Source organism: Micromesistius poutassou (assembly GCF_964030765.1).
Source record: "Micromesistius poutassou genome assembly, chromosome: 9".
Taxonomy (NCBI): Eukaryota; Metazoa; Chordata; class Actinopteri; order Gadiformes; family Gadidae; genus Micromesistius; species Micromesistius poutassou.
In genome coordinates, this window is record NC_140279.1 from 6,902,015 (window position 1) to 6,928,981 (window position 26,967).

Sequence of the window (26,967 nt, forward strand, 5' to 3'; positions counted from 1 at the left end):
TGAGACTATTGGTGACAAAACGTCGCTAACAGCAAGCAAAGTCAGGGGCAATATTTCTAGATGGCAACCACCATGCACCATTTGAAAATAACAGTTCGTCACTTGTCACTTCTGGTTGCATTCGTGAAAAACCTAAAGACTATCGACTCATTACTGTTCCGAGGTCAACATTGGAAAGGGTTAGGGTTAGTATTAGGGAGTTTGGTATACTTTAATATTACAGTAAAAGATATGCTAGTGTATCAGGAGTAATATTAAACTACAAGACGCAACAAACAGGGTTATTAAAAAAAATGTCTATGTCTCGCTGCTAGTGCTCATCCAAAATGTAATGTGCTAGCTAGCACAACGTATTCTACAGATGAACCTGACGTAGTTGTTACGACGTAATGACACATTAGACTACCTACACATTACACAATTGAAGTGGTCTAAATGTTAATATGACTAGCAGATATAAAATAACATGGTTGACCAAAATATATCCTTACCTCTTGCCAAAAGGACATGAAGACGTGGCGCCAAACTCCGGAGTCAGACTATGTGAAAATCCTTGCAGCGCGAGATACAGGTGCGCACGCCCTGCCGAAACAACTTGCTTCGCGTGCGCAGCGTTCTGATTTACTGTTTTCTCATAGACTGTATCTATGCATTTACTTATTTGGTAGTTACAGTCTATGAGAAACTATGAGAAACCCCCCCAAAAAAAAAAAAAAATCGGATCTACACGATTCACACAAGTCACCCAAACAGCCGTGAAAAAAGCGGCAGCCGCCAAAAAGCACGATGTTTGCATCCCTGGTTATTGTACTTTTGACTTAATAAAATTAGCCTAATTGTTATAAGTTTGGATTAATCTTTATTCTTACTCAGTTTATACAGGAACGATTGATGGCCAAAATTCCCACCAAACCACCCACATAGATTTCCTGAATTTACAATGTAAGCTGGCCTATCAAGCACTGTTTCATACTTGATGAAGTAACCCGGCCAATCTGAGACCGTTTTAGGTGATGAAATATAGGCCACCACTGGCAACAGTGATGATGTCTCCCACTTATACTAATAAACTAAATAACTAATAAACAAGAATAGTATGCACTAGCAGGGTTTTGATGCAAATGCTTTTGATGTTCTTTGTCCTTGTATCTGAACTGCACATAAATAAGTAAAATAATATTCTTTTGCATTTGTTTTCCTGAACTTTTCTTTAATGTATGAGGGTTTAATAGATCCGATCACAGGCTGTGACTACCATGAACACCTGTGTAGGATCGTGATGAGCACATTAGTGCATTTGTGAAAGTGAAGGAAATACAAAAGGAGAAAACAAACTGCTAGAAAAAGCCATGTCCACTTTATTATGTACACAATGGGAAACATAATAGAACAGAAAATATATAGATGATGGAAAACATTTAAATGTTTTTGTTACGATGGAAAATGCACACAGGAAACAAACAAAAAAAAAAATACAATTTCAACATTCTTTTTATAGCACAATTGAAAAAGTATCTGCTACCATTTTAATGGCGCCAAGTGGGTCCACAATGTCTCTGAGCTTATCCTTTTGAAGAACCCAATCTGGTGCAAATCTGTAATAAAATGAATAGGTCAGTGGTGAAAATTCATGAGATTTAACTACCTTGCAGGGTCAGATGTATTTAGCCCCTTGAGACTAATATAAGAACTAAATATATATTAATTATATGAATTAAATGACAAAACATCACATTCCTTTGACGTTTTCTGTTCCAAGAAATACCTCCAAACGTGGAATAAATTATAATAAATGCTCTTTCAATAACTTTTCCTACCACAACATTTTCTGACAGTGGATATCAGGTATTGGCGCATTCGAGTCCTACTAGTGACTTTACATTTTGACTTATCCCCCCACACCTTCCTCCTCCATATTACCAGGCGATTGTTATCTACTTTAAAAATATATATATATGACATGTAGGGCTGCAAAAACGAATCGATAAAAATTTATTACTAAAAGCATTGGCAACAAATTATTAATACTATAGTCACTCGTAGGCACGGAACTGTTTACAGAAGCCGACGCCGACGCCGACAGGTCCATGCTTCATGCGCGCCCACAGTGAGCCTTCCGCGCGCGTGTGAGCGACCACAGCTTGTATTTTGGACATGAAACATGGTGGAGAAAACGGTTAGACCGAAATCTTCCAAAGTGTGGGAGCAATTTACAATGCATAAAGCTAAAAAGTGTGTTAATTGCAATCTTTGCAAAAGCGAAAAGGCGTGGCACGGAAGCACCACGGTGATGTCATCCGTGACGAGGAAGGGGGCTCGGCAGCAGGGTTAAGTCAATACAAGATCTCACATTTATTCAGTTTTCAAGTAAGGACATGCAATATCAAGCCCAAAGTATACTACTCCGTATCCGTAATCCGACTCTGTAACTACGGAGACCCCTCGAGCATTTGCAGTTCTCTGTCGGGATGTTGGATACGCAATGCAATTCGCCGCCCGATCGATCTTATATGCTGACTACTAACTAGTAAATAGTGTTTAAATAGTGTTAAATAAACTTCCAAAGCTTTCAAAGCAAATCTTATTTGGTGTTTTATTGGTCCTTAATGTGGAAAGTAAACAATGTACAAGTGAATAAGGTGCAAAGTCAAACGGGGAAATGTGATTCCGGAAATGATTTTGTTAGAGGACCAATCACAGCCCTTGCCGTCTCCGTTGCGTCGACGGATAGTTAAAAAACATTGGATGTGCATGTAGAGCTACGGAGAGGGTCTCCGACAGGGTCTCCGTGGCTACGTACAGCACTTTACGGAGGACTGTAAATCTACCTAGTATCTCCTGTTTCTCGTTTGGTGCTAATTTATTTGTTATCCAGCTTTACAAGCATGAAAAGTTTATTAAACCAACGTAAGCGTTAGCTAGTTAATAACCTGTTGTTTTTACACTTCAGTCTGCACCGTGAATTTGAAGTAATGTTCAGTTTTTGAATAAAGATGCAGAAATTAAAAATGTTTTTTTAATCCGATTAATCGAAAAAATATTCAACCGATTAATTGATTATTAAAATAATCGTTAGTTGCAGCCCTAGACATATGTCCTACTCCAAATTCCTTTTCACCAATCACATCCAATGACGGTTTAATACACTATGCACAACAACCTGCCTTCTCGACCCTATCTCCTCTCACCTTCTTCAGTCTATTCCTCTCAATCTCCTTCCTTTATTCAGCCATCTCTTGAACACCTCTTTGACAACTTGTTTCTGAACACTCTTCAAGCAGCAAAAGTGACCCCTCTTTTAAAGAAACCCACATTCAACCCATTTTATGTAAAGAATTACTGTATCTCATCAACCATGTAGTTCCAAAATGCTCAAGCTTTTCACAACTCTCTACACACCTCCACCAGAACAACCTTCTGGACCCTCACCAGTCTGGATTAAAGGCCAACTGAGACTTCCCTCATTGACGTCACAGACACTACTAGAACAGCCTCCTCCACTGTCAGTCTGCTTTCCCTTTCAGCAGCCTTCCACACAGTGATCTACCAGATCCTCTTCTCCACCCTCGAAGAACTGGGCATCTCAGGCACTGCACACACCCTGCACACTTCCTACTTCAAGGATCACACTACCAGGGTAACCTGGAAAGTATCTGTTTCTGATCCTTGTAGACTCACTATTAGGGTCCTTCAGGGTTCTTTCCTGGGTCCCATCCTCTTCTCTCTGTACACCAAGTCACTTGGTTCTGATATTTACTCCCGAGGCCTTTCCTATAACAGCTATGCAGATGACACACAACTCATTCCGTCTTTTTCATAGTCTGAAACCGAAGAAGCAGCATGAAACTCTGCAGGTCTGGTCGAAATCTCCCACTGGATGTCGACAAGCCACCTGGAGCTTAAAGGCGCAGACAAACTTTCCTTGTCTGCAGGCAGCTGCGGACATGTACTGGTCACACGGATGCACACACTGTTCCATTCATACAATTGAAGGTCTGTGTCAGTCTGGCTTCCACGCATGCACTTTTCTCCATTCCAGTAGGTGGCAGTAATGCACCATATCGCTGTGCACCCTGTCAAAATATGGGTCCTCACAGACATTTTCTTTCGCGTTCTAAAGTGTGACGTAAATGTGTGAGTATAAATGAGCCTGGACAGCGCTGCTCTTCCTTCCAGGGAAGGCATCTCCCATCCATGACCTCTCCACCAACATCAACAACTTAGTGGTGCCTGTGTCTCAAGTGGCAAGAACCTCAGTGTTAACTGGAAGGCCAGCTGTCCATCGATGCCAACATCTCTGCGACCATCCACTCCTGAAGATTCATGATACACAACATCAGAAGTATATGTTCATCACCAAGGTTTTGGTCCAGGCTCTTCGTCATCTCGCGTCTAGATTAATGCAACTCCCTTCTGGCTGGTCAGCCTGAATGTGCCATTCGTCCTCTGCAGCTCATCCAGAATAAAGCACCATGGCTTCGTCAAACTACCTATGTTCTCCGAGACTACACTCCGCCTCTGCGCCCTGTACTGGCAACCGGTGGCTTTCCAAAACTGATTGAAGTCAATTCTACTTGCCTATCATACTGCAAACTACTCCAGCCCGTACTACATACAGGTGCTAGTAAACCATACACCCCAGCCCATCCACTACGCTCTATGACTACCCCCTCACTACATAGTGACCGCCTCTACCGCTCAACAAAATGTTGGCCATTACAATTTTTTTAAATCTCTTTTTCTCTATATTGTAGCACAGAGGTCACTAGCAGCGGGGCCGTGGTCCGGGTCCTGACCCAGAAGCCTTCCCATACGGACCCGGATCTGATATAAAACCTGACGGGGTGCTTCTATTTTGACAGGTGCAGCTTCTGTAGTCTTTACGGTCGTGGTTTAGTGGGTGAGGAAACGCACAGACCAATTGCATGCAAGTCAAGCCATCCCACGTGATAATACGCAGAAAATCAAGTCTGTGCATTCCAGGCGGTAAACATTGCAACTCAGTGAAGACAGATAAGCGAGTTAGAGACAAGTGACGCATGAAAAGACGTTAGAAAGAGAGTAGAGAAAACAAAGGGAGAGATACAGACGATTGACATGGAGAAAGGGAGATACAGATGAGTGAGACAGAGAAATGAAGAGATACAGACGAGGGAGAGATACAGACGAGTGAGACGGAGAAAGTGAGATACAGACGAGGGAGATACAGACAAGTGACACGGAGAAAGGGAGAGATACAGACTAGTGACATGGAGAAAGGAAGAGATACAGAGGAGTGAGATGGAGAAAGGGAGAGATACAGAGGAGTTACACATAGACGAGGATAATAAAAAGTGCCAACGTTAATTTTGAACAAACCTATCCACTCAAATCTGAAGTGAGATCACAGAAAGTAAGTAGTCTCAGAGCCCAATATGAACAGTCCACCAGGATTCTGAGCCACACATTCACTTCATTCATATTTAGTAAAAAAATGGCATAGATATCTTTGTTGAAGATAAGTTAAGACTTTATAGCATGTTAAAAAAGTGCTTTGTTGAAGTTCATATAAGACATTACTCCTTTAAGGTTAGAGGGTCTTAAACAGAAGCTGTGTGTGGGTTTGTGTACCTTCGCACTGGCCGGGATTTCCGAGGCGTGGCTTGGACCAAGAAGCTGCTGCTGCTGCAGGCGGAGTTCATCTTATGCTTGACGATGGTTCTCTCCGTATCCATTTGATACTTCCGGGCCGTGAGGCGGTAGACGCTACGTATCCTGTCCAGGGCCTTGGGGAGCTTGCTGACCTCCTGAAAAAAATAATTTAACATCACGCAAACATAATGATTTATGACGGAACGTTTCAAAAACCTTGACACAATCACCTCATCACTTCATTCATTCAGAACACAAACTAAAACTTAATAATCACTTGGAGGTGATCGACCTGAATACAAAATTCTGCGTGCAATTGCAACTAAGCCTACAGTTTGTATGAAAACCCAACAGCAAACGAAACCAATCATCTCAGATATCGGTTTGATTTGGCCCCCCTATGGAAAATGTGCCTCCTCCATAATGGCAGGAGACAGCCTTCCTAGCCTATTTTTGCTAACCATGCAAAGGTTTCCAAACCAACCAATCATTGCAAAATTATCTGATTGGCCCTTTAGCAGAGTAAGTGTTGTGTGTTATATTGGCTTACTGTCTCCACAGCTATACCATTGATAAATTACGGTGCCATGACAGGAGGGTTTCGTGGAAGTCGATAAGCATCTTTTGTCTTGGAGACATTGAGTTGCATATATGAGTGAACACACCAGTTGAAATTTGACTGGTGTCAAGCACAAATATCAAAAGGTTTCACAACGCACCCCTCCTGTGTTTCTATAGAACAGTGCCTCAGACAAAGTGTCATTAACCAAGGTTATCTGTGACCAAATAGTCAGGAAGTTGACTAGCTATCCTTTAATGCCAAAGTCAATGACAGATAATTCAGAATGCCTGCGAAAGGTGTTGAGAAATTAACTAAGCATAAGCATACATGCTTTTTCTTGACCTCCAGGTGCCCAACAACAAAATCCAGCAATGTTGCTGTGGCATCCTCTACCCCCTTCCTTGATTGATACATAAATTGGAGTAGGCCAATTACGCTGGCCAGTAAACTCTTCTTGATGTTTCATTCAAAACTGTTTATAACTAATGAGGTAATCGCCACAGGGCAGATTATCTTTCACCAGCTTTGGTGAATGGAACAACCATGGATTCTTTCGATAACATGGGAACTTTATTCTTTGATAGAGAATAAAGTTCCACACAAGAACCAAGCCGTTTTCAGGCAGAAGTCAGGTCAGTCACTAATGCAGACTGGCCCATGACTTTCTCACATTTGTCCGTTCATTGATTTTGCCCCCTGAAGCAACTCTATATTCAGCCAGTTCATCACTAAAATCCTGGGAATCAAACCTCAAATAAACTCCTCTGCCAGGACGGTGTCAGACTTACTAGGGTTAGGCACCAAATATATAGTGAGAATCTTAAATCTTCTTAAGTTCATCCACTACCTTATGTTAAAATCGCATTTTGACCAGCTTTCTTTCCTTCTTCACAATAAAACATGGGATATACTGACCCAGGTCTTATTATTTGGTTACAATATAATAGTCTCCCTGGGAAATATCATCAGCTCATAGAAGTTAATGTAGCATGATGGTGTCAATGTTTTTTTTGCTTCTAACTGTTTAAACAACATCAAGTCATCATGGATGACTCGCCCGTCTTGCTTGTATTTCTGATGGTTGTTTCTAGTCATTCTACAGTCAACAGGGCAGATTCAGCATCTACCATTGTTAAACTGACACACTATTTCCAAATCCTTTCCTTTGATGACCAGTTCAGTTAATGGCAGTACAAGAATCTTTGAACACAACGCAGTTGGCATTGTGAAAAACGCCATTCATTTCATGAATGGCACCCTCTAAGCCTGCACTTAGCAACCTCTTTGCACCCTCTCTTTGCATTCACTTTCCTTCTCTTGAGGCCGATTGATAGACTGGGACTAGAATGACCCAGTTGAGGTCAGAAGAGCCAAGTGGTGCCATTGCATAAGATGTATAGGCCTTTTTTATTGTGCCAAACCAGAAGTCCACTTTTGTTTGACATCTAACATACTGGTAGAACTAACAAAGGGGCTTCTTAAGACTACAATTGTTGAAATTGGTTAGTATAAAATGCAGGGCATCAAAGGAAAGGCTTTGAAAATGGTGCGCCAGTTTAACAATGGTAGATGTTCCATCTGCCCTGTTGGCTGTAGAATGACTAGAAACCACCATCTGAAATATTCGTTGCAAGTAAGACGCTTGAGACATCCAGGATGACTTCATGTCGTTAAAACTGTTAGAAGCAAAAACAACATTCACACCACGGATGTGGTGTGAATGTTGTCTTTAACAAAATGTTAAAGACAAAAAAGCAAACAAAACTATTGCTGCTTGTCGCCGCAACAGGTGCACAGCATGTCCTTGTTCACAGTAATATGCCCAACTGGCCCTTGGTAAGGTAGGCAAGTAACTACTAATCAAAGCATACCCCCTACGTATATGCTTTCATAGACCAACAGTGGCAAGAGATACTGGACAGTATTGTAGGATGAGTTGCTTCAATTAAATCTCTCTCTCACTGACCAGAGCCCGATGGCGGTCCTGAAGTAAGAGGGCCAGGAGGAAGCAGGCCTTGGTGAAGATGCTGCCCCCTTTCTCCGCCACCTTGTCCCCTGCCTTCTCGCGGTACCGTTGCAACAAGTCCAACAGCGTCTCCACGGAGTTCTCCACCAAGTAAACCGCTGCTACAGTCTTGTGGTACTGATGATGTACCACAGGGAGGGGGGGGGGATGGAGGAACAGGGAGGAACAATATGTTAGTAGGAAATTAAGGAGGACAGATTTTACAAAAATATATCATGTGGCATAATATAAAGGTCAAATAAATGTACTGTAGGGGATGACGCACACTATTTTAGTTGGCAAACGTGCATTTAAGAACGGATTGAAATACGGAATGGCAAAAATAAATAAAAGACCCCTGATTTTTTTGGGACGCATTTTGGAGTCTCAGCTATTTAATATAGAGATGGCATGATAGAACTTTTTTCCGATCCAATAACGATCGTGGAATCCTAGTGATGAGATTTACTAATGTTGAATTCTTATTTTCCCTTATTATAAATTGACCCTTAAACGTGATTAATACAGTATTTACTTGCCAACTTTTATGATTGACACAAAACATATCCACCAATATACATAATAACATAAACACAAACATAATGAAAAATTACATTTTACACACAACCATCACTGATTTAATATAAATAAAAAACCATGAAATGATATTGCCCTGAGAGTATGCACAGTCAAAAAGGGACATCTTGGCTTTTCTCGGCTCTGCTAACACCGAAGTGATGGCTGCGAAAAACTTTAGATATACAAATTGCTTCGGCCGATGTCAAACTGTATATTGTGTATATAGTAAATAATAAAATTGTCAATCCAAATTTTCGTTTCTGGATTATTCATAAAAATTATGCAATTGCCAACATATGTGTGTGCAGCCGTATACACCAGTTAGACAGTGCGACTTATGAATACTGAGAGATTAAGTGTATAATATGTGGTTGTGCCAATTATCTCTACAAAATATAAATACTATTGTATTATATCTCTTTCGCCTGAATAGCAATTTTGTTTTTACAAAAAAAAAGAAGAGGATTACTATCAAAGCTATGAATTGACTCCAGCCAACGATAGCACATATAGGCCGGTATCAGTCAGATACCTGCATCAGATCAGTGCATCCCTAATTATATTATAAACAGTGATACTTTATATGAGCGGGACTTTATTATACACACAGCCAGAAACAATGATGGCTATTGACTGCATCAGTGCTTGCGGTGCTGATTAATCACTGGGCAGTGGAGAACATGAAGGTAGAGAATGGCGAGCAGAGAGTTTTTAGATCCTAGGGGATCTAAAAAACGCATCTAAGCCTCGGAACATGAGGTTTCTTCGAATCCGATGACAAAAAAAGTGATAGATAAATCAGCAAGCGTCCTCAACAAGCATTATACCAGCAGGAACAACCTGTAGAGCAGATTATCACGCCAGCATCCAAACTGGTCTGATCATTAAGTGTATTTCTACAGTCTGGTTTGTGTTTAATTAAAATCTTTACAGACAACTCTTTACAGTTAACTACTGCTGGCCGAGTTTGTGTTTGTGTGCTTACAGATCCCTGCCTCAAGCAACATGATTGGTATAAAAAAAGATGAACCTAAATAAAGCGAAACACCCCGTTTACCCAGATTTGAGCTAGTGAGCTTGATTTGAGCTTGATTTGTGAGACTAGTGACGGCCTACAAAGACATTGGTTTGGTTATGATCCTCCTATGTTGTACCTTGGAGAGGTTGAGGAGGATCTGGATGGAGAAGGTGATGACATCCATGCACGGGACGCTGCGATTGCAGCTGCGGATGAGGGAAAAGATGACCTGTGTTGCGCCGCTCTCGACCAGACGCTCACAGCACTCTGGGGACAGGCGAGTTGCCGTCTCTGTAGAGTGAGACACACACAAAAACACACTTGTTAGTTGTTGTTGTTGTTGTTGTTGGACGTGTCACAATGATGTGAGAGCTGGTAAGTGCCCTACCTAGGTTTTTTAAGGCCTCCAAGATATAGGAGAAGTGCCTATACCGAAGGAGGTATTCCAGGGCAGACGCCGTCTTGTTGCCCAGCTTGTCCTCCTCTCGGACACCGTCAGAGACCTTGCGCAGGCGCTGCCTGGCGGCAACCACCTTAGGAACATCGCTCAGCTTGCGGGAGCGATGTCCTCTCCACAATGCCTAAAGAGGGTGTAAAAGTATTTTATAGTATGCTTATATTGTATAGTATACTTAATGGCCCAAACCACACACCTGGAGAAATGTGAAATGTTTAAACCTTGAACATTTTAGTGCCCAGGTGCTGACCCTTGCATGGAAATTCAGTGGACCCTACCTTGTACGAACAATCTATACTGCTTTCAATATGCATTTGTTTAATGCCTTAAATAGTCACGTTGTCTCACATCTTTGTAGCCATGGACCATGCAAAATAACTTCCTAATGGAATATTCTTCTGTTAGAATGGTATTTTAAATGAATTTAGAAATTGCATTCAGACATGGAGCCCTTTATAATTGATTGTCATATTTGCTTCACTGCAAGGTAACCATTCAAACCAGTGTAGAGCCTTGTTCTACTCCCCTTGGTGAAAGTAGTGAAAATGTACTGGTGATGCCAATGTGCAGAAATATTAATAAAAGGTGGCAGGATAATGTAGTGGCCAAGGTGTTCAGACTCACACCCTAAAGTTGGTGGATCAAGATCACCCTACAATCTCCTAATAAATCCATCAATATATAATTCACTGTAATACGCTTTGGATGTAAGCCTTGAATAGTGTAGGTTCCCAACCTTTTTCTATTCAAACCCACGCCTCATCTCAAACGTGAAGGCTGGCGGCTGAGCTAAATGACGGAACCCAACTGTAACGCCATTATCAAAAGAAGCCATACTGAAGTTACGTGGTTACCATAGCCCCTATAAATATTATACCAATGATGTATTTTATCAGAGATCAAATATTTTTGTGAATCAATTTGGCAGCCCATGTACGTATGCCAATGTTGGGAATCATTGTCTTGAAAGACCAAACAATCACAGAATTTCAACTGGGCTTGTACAAATCTGAAGTAAAGCAGGCTGGCAGTAAATTATCCATGCTTATTCAACAACAACCGTGGTACCTGAGCCTTGATGACACCCTGCAGAACCCTCTGCTGTCGTCTGAGCAGAAGGAACCTCCTGACCTCGTGCTGGATGACAGAGGCAGCACGATGGCGGCGGGCTAGCCAGCACCGGGCCATCTTCTGAACAGTGACCACATTCCTCCTCTCTTCCAAATAACGTCTCCTCTGCTGCCACGCCCTTACCCACCGCTAGGCATTCCAGAGGAAGGGAGTTTTGGGTTAGATGAAACATTTGAAAATGTTGGGAACGACGGAACAAAAACTTTGATGCACTTTGATTCTGCTGTAATGTTGGTTAATAGAACCCAATTAAAAAGAAAGAACAATCCAAAAAGATTTTCTCTGAGATAACCTTCATGCAGTTCAATTTACTTTTAGCGCGTCTTGTGATAAAGTTTGTTGTTACAACTGGCGGTAACTAAAATGGGACAAAGCCCTCATCTTTCTGTACCTGGATGGCGATAACCGAATGGATCTCTTTCTTGGCGGACTGCAGAGCCCAGTGGGCTCGTAAGGCTCTCTGGATCTTCATGGCACTGATGTGATGGAATGCTGCTGCAATAAAACGCTGCCTTTTCTCTACCTTAGCAGCCTCCAGTAACTGTAGCAGAAACAAGTTTCAACAAAACAGACACTTCCATTAGGACCAGACATCTTTTGCATAAAAAAAACTTTAAATGACTGGACTGAACAGGATATTGAATGTACTTCTGCTAATGCACTCATTTCAGTTTTAACATTTATCAAAATTATGCCAGCCAACGGTACCTGCCGCCTTGTGATCCAGCCTCGGAAGTGCGCCTGAAGTATCACGGCAGCTCTTCTATTGTGCATGTAGTGCTGCTTTGTTGCTTTGGCTAGCCACACTGCCCGCAAGATCCGCTGCAGAGTCATGGCTGCGTCCCTCAGACGCTGGAAAGCACGTCTTTGGACCAAGCTCCGCCAGCGGGACTGGATCAGGGTGGCAGCATTATTCTGCTCATTGATGGATCTTCGGATTAAATGACCTCTAAAAGCAGCTTGGAGGACGATGGCAGACTGTTTGACTTTGAGGAAGTGTCCTCTGTCAGCTCTCTGAAGAACACAGGACCTGTAGTATCTCTGGATGATGATGGAAGAGAGCCGCAAAGCCTTGAATTTGACTTGCTCCCTGTGCTTCCTAAATGAGGCCTGGATCACTGTTGCAGCTCGATGTTGGTGGGAAATCGTTTTTCTGGCTTGTTGGCCTCTGTAAGCTGCCTGGAGCAAGATAGCAGCCCTTCGTATTTGCTGATACTTCTGTAATTGATGTTTTGCAACCAAATTGCCCCTGAACCGGTGCTGCAGCTTTATGGCTGAGGATTTCAGGGCAAGATACACTCTACGTTCACAATGGGCTCTGTATGCTTGCTGGATAGTAATGGCAGCCTTGTGCATTTGGTTAGTTTGTCTCCTTGATACCATCCCTTGAAAAGCAGCTTGGAGGACGATGGCAGACTGTTTGACCTTGAGGAAGTGTCCTCTGTCAGCTCTCTGAAGAATCAATGACCTGTAGTATCTCTGGATGATGATGGTAGAGAGCCGCATAGCCTTGAATTTGACTTGCTCCCTGTGCTTCCTAAATGAGGCCTGGATCACTGTTGCAGCATGATGTTGGCGGGAAATGTCCTTTCTGGCTTGTTGGCCTCTGTAAGCTGCCTGGAGCAAGATAGCAGCCCTTCGTATTTGCCGATACTTCTGTAATTGATGTTTTGCAACCAAATTGGCCCTAAACCGTCGCTGAACAGTGAGAGCTGATGATTTCAGGCTAAGATAGCTTTTGCGTTTACAATGGGCTCTGTAAGCTTGCTGAATAGCGCTGGCAGCCTGATGCATTCGTCTCACAGCCTGCCGTGTTATTATTCCACGGAAGACAGCTTGCAGGGTGATAGTCGCAATTCTTATACGTTGATAGTGCTTCATCTCCACACTCTGCAGTCTTTGAGCCCTAAATCTCTGCTGTAAAACTAAGGCTGCCCAGCGCAGTCTTCTGAAGCATGATTGCTGTTTGTACCTTCTGTAGTTTGCCTGAATGACAGTCGCAGCTCTTTGCATTTTGGAAATGTTCGTCCTTACACAATGACCTCTGAAGGCAGCTTGGAGGACGATGGCAGACTGTTTGACCTTGAGGAAGTGTCCTCTGTCAGCTCTCTGAAGAATCAATGACCTGTAGTATCTCTGGATGATGATGGAAGAGAGCCGCAAAGCCTTGAATTTGACTTGCTCCCTGTGCTTCCTAAATGAGGCCTGGATCACTGTTGCAGCTCGATGTTGGTGGGAAATCGTTTTTCTGGCTTGTTGGCCTCTGTAAGCTGCCTGGAGCAAGATAGCAGCCCTTCGTATTTGCTGATACTTCTGTAATTGATGTTTTGCAACCAAATTGCCCCTGAACCGGTGCTGCAGCTTTATGGCTGAGGATTTCAGGGCAAGATACACTCTACGTTCACAATGGGCTCTGTATGCTTGCTGGATAGTAATGGCAGCCTTGTGCATTTGGTTAGTTTGTCTCCTTGATACCATCCCTTGAAAAGCAGCTTGGAGGACGATGGCAGACTGTTTGACCTTGAGGAAGTGTCCTCTGTCAGCTCTCTGAAGAATCAATGACCTGTAGTATCTCTGGATGATGATGGTAGAGAGCCGCATAGCCTTGAATTTGACTTGCTCCCTGTGCTTCCTAAATGAGGCCTGGATCACTGTTGCAGCATGATGTTGGCGGGAAATGTCCTTTCTGGCTTGTTGGCCTCTGTAAGCTGCCTGGAGCAAGATAGCAGCCCTTCGTATTTGCCGATACTTCTGTAATTGATGTTTTGCAACCAAATTGGCCCTAAACCGTCGCTGAACAGTGAGAGCTGATGATTTCAGGCTAAGATAGCTTTTGCGTTTACAATGGGCTCTGTAAGCTTGCTGAATAGCGCTGGCAGCCTGATGCATTCGTCTCACAGCCTGCCGTGTTATTATTCCACGGAAGACAGCTTGCAGGGTGATAGTCGCAATTCTTATACGTTGATAGTGCTTCATCTCCACACTCTGCAGTCTTTGAGCCCTAAATCTCTGCTGTAAAACTAAGGCTGCCCAGCGCAGTCTTCTGAAGCATGATTGCTGTTTGTACCTTCTGTAGTTTGCCTGAATGACAGTCGCAGCTCTTTGCATTTTGGAAATGTTCGTCCTTACACAATGACCTCTGAAGGCAGCTTGGAGGACGATGGCAGACTGTTTGACCTTGAGGAAGTGTCCTCTGTCAGCTCTCTGAAGAATCAATGACCTGTAGTATCTCTGGATGATGATGGAAGAGAGCCGCAAAGCCTTGAATTTGACTTGCTCCCTGTGCTTCCTAAATGAGGCCTGGATCACTGTTGCAGCTCGATGTTGGTGGGAAATCGTTTTTCTGGCTTGTTGGCCTCTGTAAGCTGCCTGGAGCAAGATAGCAGCCCTTCGTATTTGCTGATACTTCTGTAATTGATGTTTTGCAACCAAATTGCCCCTGAACCGGTGCTGCAGCTTTATGGCTGAGGATTTCAGGGCAAGATACACTCTACGTTCACAATGGGCTCTGTATGCTTGCTGGATAGTAATGGCAGCCTTGTGCATTTGGTTAGTTTGTCTCCTTGATACCATCCCTTGAAAAGCAGCTTGGAGGACGATGGCAGACTGTTTGACCTTGAGGAAGTGTCCTCTGTCAGCTCTCTGAAGAATCAATGACCTGTAGTATCTCTGGATGATGATGGTAGAGAGCCGCATAGCCTTGAATTTGACTTGCTCCCTGTGCTTCCTAAATGAGGCCTGGATCACTGTTGCAGCTTGATGTTGTCGGGATATTTCATTCCTGACTTGTTGGCCTCTGTAAGCTGCCTGGAGCAAGATCACAGCCCTGCGTATTTGAAGATACTGCTGCAGCTGACGTCTTGCAGCCAACTTGGCCCTAAACAGTTGCTGAAGTCTTATAGCGGATGATTTTAAGGCAAGATATTGTTTGCGTTCACAGTGGGCTCTGTAAGCTTGCTGAATAGCACTGGCAGCCTGGTGCATTCTTCTTACAACCTGCCGGGTTTTCATTCCATGGAAGGCCGCTTGCAGGACAACCGCAGCATTTTTCTGTGCATTAAGAGTCAATATCTTCGCTCTCATCTTCTTGTTAGTCTTGTAGCGACACTGCACTATGGTGGTTGCCCAGTGAAGATTCTTGTAGTATGTTCTCTGCAGGAACATGCGGAAATAGGATTGGATTTTGACAGCTTCTTTATGCAGAGCTTGCAGATGTTGTCTATCCTTCATGCCTCTGTAGGCCGCCTGTAAGGAAATGGCAGCTCTGCGCCTCAACAAGTAGTCTGAACGAATTTCTCTTGTCTGTACTACTGCTCGGTATGTCCTCTGGAGGAGCAAAGCTGTAGCCTTGATGGCCAGGAAGTGCCTTCTGTCCCGAGACGCCTGAAACCATCTCTGAATGACTGTGGCGGCGTGGTGCATTTTTGAAAGCTTTTGCCGGACCATATGAGCACGGTATCCAGCCTGGAAAATCACAGCAGCAGATCTCATAGCCATGTATCTCCGTGCCTGCTGAATCCCAAGTCTTTGTGCCCTGTAGCGCTCCTGTAGAATTATGGCGGCACACCTGGTGGCGAGATACGCCATACGTACTCTGTACATTCTGAAATGAGCTTGAATGGTCGTGGCAGCGGTGTGCTGCTTTCTCAGCCCTCTTCTAACTTGATACCCCCTGTAGGCGGCCTGAATGTTTATAGTGGCCCGCCGCTGCTGCTGGTACTCAAGCTGTAGAACTCTGCCCTCCATTAGAGCCCTATACCGACTTTGGACAATAATTGTTGCACTTTGAAGGAGCAAATATCGCTTTCGGAAAATAAGCATTCTTCCAACAGACTGCATGAGCGTGGCCGCACGGTGCTTTCTGTCCAGCTGCATCCTTACTTTCATACCTCGAAAGTTGGCTTGGAGGGTAATGGCAGCCGCTTTCAGCTGAAGGTATTCTGCCCTCTGTGTCTTTCTCGCCATGTTAGCTCTGAAATGATATTGTAAGACTACAGCTGCCAATTTAGTTGACCTATACAGTGCTTGTGCTCTGTGTCTCCGGTAGCTGGCCTGAATGAGTGTTGCACATTCATGCAGCCTCTCCAGCCTCTTCCTATCTGCCCTCCCTCTCCATACTCTTTGAATGACGACTGCTGAGCACTTGAGGGCCTTATACTTCTCCCTCGTCTTGTGGGCCAAAATCATTGCCTTATACCATTGCTGGATGACTGTTGTGGCTGTTTTCAGAGCCAGGTAGCGCCTCTTAGCAGCAAACCTCCTGAAAGCTGCCTGGATTACAGTTGCTGCACAGCACCTTTTTCTCAAAAAGGCACGTGCTGTGTTCCCACGATGCACTGCCTGTATGATAATGGCAGCATGCCTCAGTGTTAAAAAGCTCTGCCTTTCCAAGTTTCTTTTCACACAGGCACGGAACCAACGCTGTACAATAACTGCAGCTAGTCTTTTCTTGGCCAGGTGTTTTCTGACTGCGTGCCCTCTGAATGCACTTTGGATGACAAGGGTTGAGTGCTGCTGGAGCATCAATGTCTGTAAGTGGCTCCTCTGGGCACGACCTCTGAAGAGAGCCTGAATTACAACTGCACTTCTCCTTAGGGTCAAGAATTGAAGGACACACCTGCGCATCCTGTACCAAGACTGTATCTTCAGGGCGGCAGCCGATCTTTGGGTCACTTTTTCCAAGTGCCATTTCCGAAATGCTGCTTGGATTACTATAGCTGCTCTACTTTCCCGAGCCAATCTCAGTGCTCTCCATCTCCTGAAACCTCTCTGGATTTCAATTGTCGCGGTTCTCAGTGATATGTACTTTCCTCGCTCTCTTCGCGCCATGGCCCAAGCACGCGTGTATGTCTGTATGACTGTCGTAGCCGAGTGAATCTTGCAGTAGGCAATTGCCACCCTCCTCATACGCCATTGTGCCTGGACAATAACAACATGATATCGAAGGCACTGGTAGGATCTCTTCGCAGAGTACATTTTCCACCGAGCCTGCATGGAGAAAAGGAGGATTTCAAAAAGTTGTTATTTGCGGGGGAAATAACAAAAGCCCATTTCTCAGTGTCAGGCATATGCATTTTACCTATTATATACAATTGTATTGTTTGAGGCCTTCAAGGGCTGTATATAATTGTACATGCATAAATCACTTTTAATTGGCACTATATGAACAGGTTGTAATGAGACCTTCCCAGAGATTCTGTTGGGTAGGCAGCCTGTGGGCTGGTTTCTTTTATATTTGAACCAAGACCGTTTTGCTTCTCAAAAGTAAGGAAGTGAAGTCCAAGCGCAGATTTTCCAGAACTTAACAAATTTGTATGTTTAATGTGCATTATATTTACTCACAGCACTATGTATTAATGATTATAACCAACATAAGCTTATAATTGCTCCCGTCTAAATTTGTGCCCCTGGTCACCATAGACGCAGGTCGCACACCAGTGCTCTCAATGTGGGAGCTTCAGCAGGCTCTACTTCACTTACGGTCAAAATGGTCAGGAAGTGCCATTTAACAACATAAATCCATCATCAGTGTACCTGGATGATTGCTGCTGCATTATGTCGCAGAGCCCAAAGTTGAGCCTCTCTCTTTAGCCTCAGCGCATTCCGAGCTGCGTAACCCCTCCACCTGGCTTGGATGAGAATTGCTGCAGACCTTTCCCGCTCTGCCCTGCGTCTCTGAAGAAAGCTCTTTACAAGCACCTGGATTTTGGCTGCTGCCACATTTCTTTGCTGTGTATGAAATATGTGGGAATGAGAGTTAGCTTCAATACATTTCTGGTTCAACAAAAACATTACATTTTAAGTTTTCTACTTTGTTTGGAAAGGTATACACTGAACCAACCTGATAGAGCACTAGGTCCTTCATCAACCTGTACTTCCTCCAAGCCCCCTGGATGACACGAGCAGCTCTCGTCTCGTTTCGCAAGTCCAGGAGTCGGGAGCAGAGGAATGAAAGGTATGATGTCACGACCTGCAAAAAAGTTGTACCGGCATGGGATGGAATGAGAAAGGTTGCCCACCAACCCAATCTCTTCACAGCCCAATACACGATTTTTAGAAGCTGCATCAAACCTTCTCGTTTGGAATGGTGTTAGACATGTCGGTGGGGTTGATCATGGCCGGAACTCCCCCAAGGAACGCCACCGCACTGTTGACCAGTCTGAAGTTGTTCTTCTCCTTTTCAAGGAGATCTTTGAATTCAAATGAGGGAGATTCCAGGCCTGTATTGCAAAACAATATAGGAAATTATACGTTTCGATCAATCACCTTGTAATTCAAGCTACTCGTTATAATTTCTTAAATTCAATACTGGAATAAACAAAACCACACCTTTGTGAACGGATGGGTGGAAGTTGAAGGAGCTGTCCGAGTCGCTGTTGGAGCAGTCCAGCTCAACACGGCCCAGAGGGGAACAGTCCACGGTCTGTGTGGTGCTGTGGCTAATGGCCTGCTCTGGCAGGCTTTCAGGGTGATAGTGGTGGATCAGGTAACAGAGCACCCGGCCATCTGAGAAAGACACAGTGAAGTTTTCCACCTGTTGAGATTGAAAATCAATATTATTCATCAACATGAATATTAATTAAGTATTCAGACTCGCATACCAAGCCAGAAACATTGGGTAATGGACAAAAATAATGAATTATAATGGCAAAGTAATACACATTTTAACTAATGCAACCAACCCATCAGCCCTGGTAGCATGTGTGATTTCAGACCAGAACCCTCCATAGGAACTACCACCGCCACCCTTTTTGATTTACTCACCCTCAGATTGTAGTAGTCACAGACAGCGTTGATCCACTCCATCAGCAGGCTGATCTTGGTGTTGCTGGTTTCAAAATGCACTGGGGCCAGCCCCCTTCCAGCACTGCTTTGCTGAAGGCCCCTGTCGGCCTTCAGAGAGGCAAGCCTTTGCTTGGTCCTCAGGGTTCTCTTCAGAAAGCCTATCTCCTCACGTAACTGGGCCTCATCCAAAATCACTTCCACCTTAAGAGGAAAGCCAGAGAGATGGGGGTGTAGGAGTACTTAGTGGTCTGGTTTCCTGGGGATGGGAGGAAGTGTTGGACATGATACTAATCAAACACTCACCTGGAAAGCAAAGATAATTTTCCACAGAAGGCTTAGAGTCTTTTCTCGGTGTCCGTCCACAATGTCTCTGGAGTCAATGTTTGAACCTGGGAAAATATGTCACGTCACACATATTTAGCGCAGGATGTCTTATGGAACATCCAGCTTCAAGTGCTTATTTGTCCTTTCAAAGGAATAAAATTCAAAGGGAACCACATGATTCATGAAAATTAAAATTTGAGTCACAAATGGCACACATTCAAAGGAGATGAAAAGTTAGCTTCTTATTAAACCAAAATAATAAGGTTGAATTTAGTAGACTAGTAGTACAGCCTATCAGAAATGAAAGCGCAACGCGAATAATTTTTCTGCCGGAAAAATCTGTGGTGCGAATTGATGAATATCGAGGTGCCTGGTTTTACGCAGATTTTGCGTGATTCTACTCATGCAAACACTTCGAGGGAGTTAAAAATTTTCATTTATGTTTCATGTATTAAAATTTTCATGTATCAGATTAGAGTGTTTAGGTATTTTAGATTAGGTATTTCTTGCATCCCTAATAGTAACCAGCGATGTAATAGAACGCGATATGCAAATCGCAAATGTTTAAGATTTAAAACCAACCTGACATTTCACAACTAATATAGTGGACCAATAGTCGGGATAGATTCGTTTTAGACGACTAACAAAATTCTTAGTTGGCGAAAGCAATAGAATTTGGCTTTACTGCATGTGATGAGACAAAAGTGGTGCTTACCTTGCTCATCTCTGAGGTCGACGCCCTTGGCTTTGAGCACCTGGAAAGCAATGTCCACGTTGTGGACCTTCTGCAGGCGGCTGATAGCAGGCAACCGCAGCCTGCGGGACAGACTCCAGTCCTGGAGGAAGAGCTCCATCACACGCCTGGATGTCGAAGCATTTGTTAAGTTTGTTAATTATCCAGCTCATTATTGCAGACAGATATGCACATTCCAGGCGAACTTCTTGATGGAAAATGCACCAGTATTACCAGTAGTGGTGATTCAGGAATATGATTTAATTTCTTCCATTATACTCACCCCCCTGCTGGAACAAAATTCCGAACTACTTGATCAGTGAAAGGCAAGACGTTACCATAGAGTTAAAGAGCTAGAACTGAATTGGTGATGAATTGGTGCCATTGCCAATCTAATGATTTACTTGTATGTATGCTTTTCTCTTTTGAGAAATCACATTTATAGAAAAAAACACTTTCCTATGGAAAATAAACCTTAGCATCTAAAAAGTAGAACGAGAACCCTGTCATACTTCTAAAAAGAAGAAGAGGGCAGAGTATACTCACACTAGACGAATCCCGCATTTCAGGTCCACTGCCAGATTCTTGACGGCGAAGTTAAACTCATCCAGGGGCGTCTGCACGTGGGAAACAGGGAGGCCCATGTAACCCATGTGTCGAGGGAGGTTGCCCTCACCACTCAAGAAGTCCCTGGAGAAGCCCAACAGCAGGTCCTTACTAGTCTGTAAGGACGGAAAGAATTTGTTACACACGCATTACATGACACATTAACCATTGACCTGCTTGCAATTATGATGGTTTAGGATTGTCAACAGATTAGCCACCCATTATAGGATATATTATGATTCTTTTTTTTTAATTAAAGCATTGATGCATCTAACACACCCATATGTTTATGATTAAGTATAAGTATGATTATGATAAATTAAAGAGCCAGTGAACTCACTGTTTCAGCTGGAATTCGAACACTACGAGACTATAAAAATTGCGTTTTGTGTTGCGAGTTTTAGGAAAGAGGTATTATCCCCATGGTTACGACCCATGCCAACTTTGTTATACTGCTTTACTACCGTCGTTGTGTAGGAGCGTTATAATGAGCGATGTTGTAAATAAAATGCGCCACACACAGTAGCGTTACCTAACTAACCCTCACTCAGATGGCAGTGTTAAATAAGCCGCTGCTCAGAAGAAGTGTCACCATCCACAACCGTGGATACTAAAAAGGCGGACGCCGCAGTCAACCACTGCCCAGACAGAGCTCCACACCGTGCCGCCGGTGCCCCTTGGTCTTGACTTCTGAGTGCATCGGAAAAGGCACTCAGACGTCACGAAAAGAACGCCCCCTGCGTTCGTGGCAGAGTGGAATTTTGGGGAGCATCGCAAAAACAGGATTTTACCACTTTTTCAAATTGGGGTCTTATTTCACTAACAATGATAAAATAGCATAGATTACTGTGTTGATGGTCATACAAGACATATTACAACGTTTAAAACTAAAAGACAGTTTGGGGTTTTGGGCTTGGCTCTTTAACAATGGTTGAATGGCTTTCACCATTGTTAAACTTTGTCTCAGGTTTAAGTGATGAAATGGTTGCGGTTGGGTCTCTTGTTTTGTTTTATTTGTTTTGACAAAAAAGATGAAGGTCATTGTTTAGTTGAAGGTTAATTTCAAGTACTACAAGTCACTCCCTTCCTCGCCTTGAGTACAGCGGTTTTAACCAATGGGGTCCAGAGGCGCCAAAAGAAGTAGTTAGGAAAATCTTTATAGAGGTTTGAATGCCATGCATGCTCATTGACATGCCGGTTTTACCTTGAACTCCGCGTCCATGCAGAACAAGCATGGGTCGTGCTCGATCAGACGGGACTCTTTGGCCTTGTCCAGGAAACACACAAGCAGGAGGAGCTTCTTCAGAGTGAAGCGTGACAGCACCTCCTCATGGCCTGATCCAGGAAGCACAGGGGTGAAATTGTGATCAACATCCGCTTCGGAGGGTCCATCATCACAAGAGTACTGCCCTGCCATCTAGACAGCACAGCCGGCTAAAGCATTTGCAACTCACCGTCTTTGTACAAGTGAGGCACTTTAGCGTGTCTGAATTCGGTGGCAATGTCAGGATTCCACAGCAACCGCGTGAGGATGAACATTGCCAGACCCAAGACGTCGCTGTTGCTCTCCAGTGGGATCAGCTCTCCGAAGATTGTCTGTATTAAAAATATATATATATTAAAATGGTGTTTGACATGCAGTGAAAAGGATTTGAACCCCACTGTCAACACTCATTTAGTTAAAAGTATGTAATAATTAAATAAAACATCTCAAGGAAACAAACCTCCAGTCCAATGCGTAACCAGAGGGGATTATATGAAAGCAGCCAGTTAAGGACTTTTTGCCGTTCACCTAGAAATGGAGACAAACAAGGCATGAGTCCTTCCTATTCATTGGATGCATAAACAGCACACATTCTTCTCTTCATGTAGTTATTTTTCTTCTGCCATTTGGTGTTACAAAAAAACCCTGTAATTTGTGATTGCTACTTAATTAAACCGTCCCAAATAGTGTATGGACAGAAGTGTATTGACACAAAATCATCAAGTTTGTTCAACGGTAAAATATCTACACACAACACAAACTAATTAACCTGTTTCTCAAGGATTTAGCTACGAAAGCTTGGGAAATATCAGCCATGATGAAATAGAAATATAGACATTTCAAACATCAAAAGGTTCATGCATTTTCAAAGACCCCCGTTTAAGCAGCATTTAAGCAGCAGGGCCCGGCTCTACCTGCCATATCTCCTACCTATATCCTTCCAAAGATGGCGGTCTTTGCGGACCAGCAGTCTCTTGGCTTCCACCTCCAACTCGAGCCTCTGGATGGCCTTGACCATGACCTCAGAGGTGAATAGCTGGCAGGCGTTGCGCCGCAGGCGGTTTAACCTGCGGCGGGCGGTATATGTGCTGAAGGACAGCTCTTCTTTGGTGGGCGCTTTGGGGACACTGTACTTGTCGTCACTCCCCATGGCAATGGATATAGCGTTCACTGGAATATAGACAGACGTGTACTTTATTAACCGCATATACACATCATTTGGAACGACATCAGCAGAACAGTCTTCAACAATTGCACTGGTACTTCACACAAAGTAGTAGAAAATAGCTGTGGGGATGTTCATTTACAGTAAATGTGTTTACCTTTGTTGACTTCCAGATTGACTTTAAAGTCATCCGGGGTAAGGATGTAGTTGATCCAGCAAGTGAAGCCACTTTCCTGCTTTTCGATCCACCTCTCGTCATAGAACATGTTCTTGGCTGCAAACGGCATGGGGTGTCTTGGAATGGCTGCAGAAAAAATAAAAACAGACATAGACAATTACACAAAAATAAATGTAAATATGGCTAATCAATATAAGGCATTGTCCTCATGATGATTTATTTGGGGATCATCTCATTAATAAAATGTTTAAAATTTGATTTTGAAAACCTTGTGAAGATTGGGTATATGGTATATCTATGGGATATACATTTAAGGCAGGAGTCCTTAGGATTATTGTAAATACCTGTTTGAGTTGGTTTAATGAAGGTCAACTTTGCCTGAGCCACGGCAACAACCTTTGCAGTCCTTATCGGTCCGGCGCGAAATGCCTTCAGCGACAGTGCACCTAACGAGACGGAGTGAGAAAATGCATTCAGGAAAAAAAAGTACATGAAAAATGAAAAAGTCACAGCCTTGAGTCTGGGGTCACTGACCTTATATTGAGCTAGAGAGGATATCCATGTTATCGATCTATCTACACATATAGAGCTTTCCACTTAGCTAATGACAGCACCTTGCTGTGGTGACAAAATATTTAAATACATGCATATAATAATTAAACAACCAATCAATCAATTAATTAGTGAACTTCACTAATGAACACAATATAGAAAGGGTACAAGCGGCAGACATTATATACCTCGCAAGGCTGACTTACTAGTTGCTGGAGGCACTGCTCTTCTGCTCTTCATGGATGATGCTGAGGAAGAGCGGACTGAACCTAAAACAAGAACACAAAAAAATGTATCAGCTTGTATCTAGAAAGTAATGAAGAACCTGTGGTGTCTTGAATGAATGAATGCATTTTATTGGTAGTAACCAAAGGGTAGGGGCAGAAGCTTCAGCTTATATCAAGCCATGTCTTATTTGACTAGCCTTAATATCATCTCGAATTTCAGGTTGAAATGACAAAAAAAGAAAGGGGTGTGTAGTAGATATCAGGTTTACCCGAAATGTGAAATTATCTTTGTTGGTCAGCTTAGGTACATTTAATATAACCTAGGTATTTAGAAGCATGTCTTTAAGAAGAGGGGCAACAACAGGTTTTGTCACACATTTCAAGCTAGGCCACAAACGCCTCACCTGCCGAGCTGTGCTGGCGTTGGGGCTTCTCCACAGCACGCTGCTTCTCACGCACTGGCCTCATACTTTCCCTCGTTGTGGTAGCGACGACTCTGCTCCTCTTGACAAGATCCGGTCTCCCCACATCCTCGACCCTCTCTTCGCTCCTCAAGTACTCATCGCTCTTCCTCTTCTTATTCTTTGCCAGGTCCAGCTGGGTCTTTGTGTGCACGGGAAACATCAAGACCTCTTTAGACAAAGGGGGTGGTGGCGGCAACGATGGTGATGCTGCTGCTGCTGCTTCTGGTGATGATCCGGCTGGGTTGGACAAACCCGGCGGTAATGCTTCACTCGTTTTGGGGCAAACGGGCAAAAGCAGGAAACCAGCTGGAGAAGATGATTCGTTTAACATCAGGGGGACCGAGACAGGAGAGGAGAGGTGGCGGAAAAACGAAGGCAATGCGCAGGGAGAAGAGGGCGGAGACAAGGCGTTGAGACTGACCCTAGGATGAATGGGGGAGGAGGACAGTTCCGGCGGGGAGGTGAAGGGAAAGATGACCGGGGTAGGGGGTCCGTGCCGCGAGCTTGTGGCTTCGTTTTTGCTGACAAAGAAAGTACACCTCTGCCCATTGCATTCTGACGGATCGGGGCTATCTGGGATCACATTGAGCGACGGTTTCACAGACACAGGGCCGAGACTCCAATTCGCAGATTCCAGGGAGTCAGAGAAAGTGTCACAGCTGGAGTGGGTGATCCCAGTGTGGAGATCAGAATCGATGAGGGCCAGGGCGTCACTCACCGTCAGAGCTGGAGCCAATGGCTGCGCTTCAGGGTCAACAGATGGCTCCCTGATATTCTCGCTGGCAGGAAAGGCCTCAATCACTGGGCTGTCGAGGGACTGAATATGTGGCATGAGCCTTCTGAACACCTCTGGTGTACCAACTGGCGAGAGGGTCCTGTTTAGCACCCTGGTTGAACCCGGGTGGTCAGATGTTCCCAATAAGTCTAGCAGGACAGCTGAACCATTGCTTAGATCTGCAAGTTCAGCAGCTGGAACAAGCAGCAAGACAGGAGTGTTCTCCTGGGCATGTCTGACTTGAGCCTGGTCAGATCCAGCCAAACCCTTGGGCCTCCGAGTGGCCTTAGGAGGTCGCTGGAGCTCTTGACCATCTTCAACAGATCTGGTTTCAGAGAGGGACCTCTTTTTAAGGGCTACCCCCTCATTGAACAACGTGAGGGGGCTACGGGGCTTTTCACGCTGGTATTGTGCCTTCCGAGGCACTTGGAAGGTTTTATTGGCAGTGATCTTCAAGGTGGCTTCATTGTTTTTGCATCTCGGTGTCGATGTTGGATTGGCTGCCCTCTTACTTTTGATAGAGTCCCATAAGCTTTTCTGGAAATACAGTGAGAAAACAAATATAAAAAAGGGACCCCCCCCCAAGCAATTTTTAAATGTCCAATTAATTAGCTTTGTGTGACTAGGTGGGCATGAAACTAGCTACATTGTAATCAATGACTTTGCATTAAATATCATTATTAGTAAGATTATTATTATTATTATTAAACGTATAGCACCGAAACAACATACCTTTTTTTTCTTTGTTGCTTCGGCTCTGCCCAAGAGAACAGCTTGGTGTTTAAGTACTCCATTTGCACTGAAGACGATCAGCTCTCTAATACCGCCTTCCTCTGCTGGGGTCCAAGTGATTGTGAGAGTAAAGGAGCTGTCCGGCTGCAAGCAAAACACAAATTCGGTATAATATACTTATCATGCATCCATGAATTCAAACATAGCTCATAGCTAACACACCACGCCATAAATAGCAGCAAGATTGTAACATGCCTAGGCCAGACAGAACGAGCAGCATGGTTTCAAATTCATGATTATATTCATTCAGTTAACGGGGATGAGGTAAAATGTACAGTGGCCTTTGCGTGCAATACAAAAAACACAGTTTACAGAGAATATTTTGTCAACTATATTGTTTATCTTGAAACGTACCTGAATAATGAATCTATTGTGGCTAGCAGAAAATCCTTTAGTTGATGAAATTTTCTCAATTGTAACTTCCGCCACAGTGTCGTCGATGGGATTCTCAATACGCAGAAGTGATGATTTGGTTGTGCCCAACTTCACGGCTCCAAAGATAACAAACGGAGCCCTTGAAAACTGAATCAAGCTCAAAACGGGTACGTCGTTTTCTTTGTTACTGTCGTCTTTCTTTATTGGACTGAAGTCCAGAAGTCCCCGCTGCGACGTCTCGGTCATCTTCAAACCAAATATGATTCTCTACATAACTTTAAAACAAGTGGGAGAACATACGTTATTCACTTCATTTTAACTATCCTCAATAACTGATGTTTCAG

The 26,967-nt window shown here is 43.7% G+C and overlaps 1 protein-coding gene across 1 annotated transcript; it reads right to left on the bottom strand.

The window, feature by feature from the left end:
• Positions 1–1,346: 1,346 nt before the first annotated feature.
• aspm (assembly factor for spindle microtubules) lies at positions 1,347–26,967 on the bottom strand. The gene is made up of 26 exons (XM_084473181.1): positions 26,603–26,967; positions 26,189–26,332; positions 24,622–25,993; positions 24,197–24,259; positions 23,783–23,884; positions 23,418–23,564; positions 23,026–23,265; positions 22,556–22,623; positions 22,286–22,427; positions 22,036–22,166; positions 20,772–20,947; positions 20,208–20,353; positions 19,472–19,557; positions 19,148–19,369; positions 18,713–18,917; positions 18,455–18,603; positions 18,225–18,353; positions 17,918–18,112; positions 12,092–17,371; positions 11,775–11,924; positions 11,321–11,512; positions 10,184–10,376; positions 9,932–10,086; positions 8,160–8,336; positions 5,611–5,786; positions 1,347–1,595 (listed from the first exon to the last, which is right to left on the bottom strand). The coding sequence occupies exons 1-26, from the start codon at positions 26,867–26,869 to the stop codon at positions 1,493–1,495; spliced, it is 10,410 nt and encodes a 3,469-aa protein (XP_084329307.1). The 5' UTR covers positions 26,870–26,967; the 3' UTR covers positions 1,347–1,492.

Excerpts from the sequence above, each read along its gene's own strand:
- aspm (XM_084473181.1), bottom strand. The coding sequence starts at position 26,869 with ATGACCGAGACGTCGCAGCGGGGACTTCTGGACTTCAGTCCAATAAAG. Across the intron at positions 24,260-24,621 it reads ACGCCAGCACAGCTCGGCAG|GTTCAGTCCGCTCTTCCTCA; the intron begins GTGAGGCGTTTG and ends TTCTTGTTTTAG. Across the intron at positions 18,113-18,224 it reads AGGACCTAGTGCTCTATCAG|CAAAGAAATGTGGCAGCAGC; the intron begins GTTGGTTCAGTG and ends TTTCATACACAG.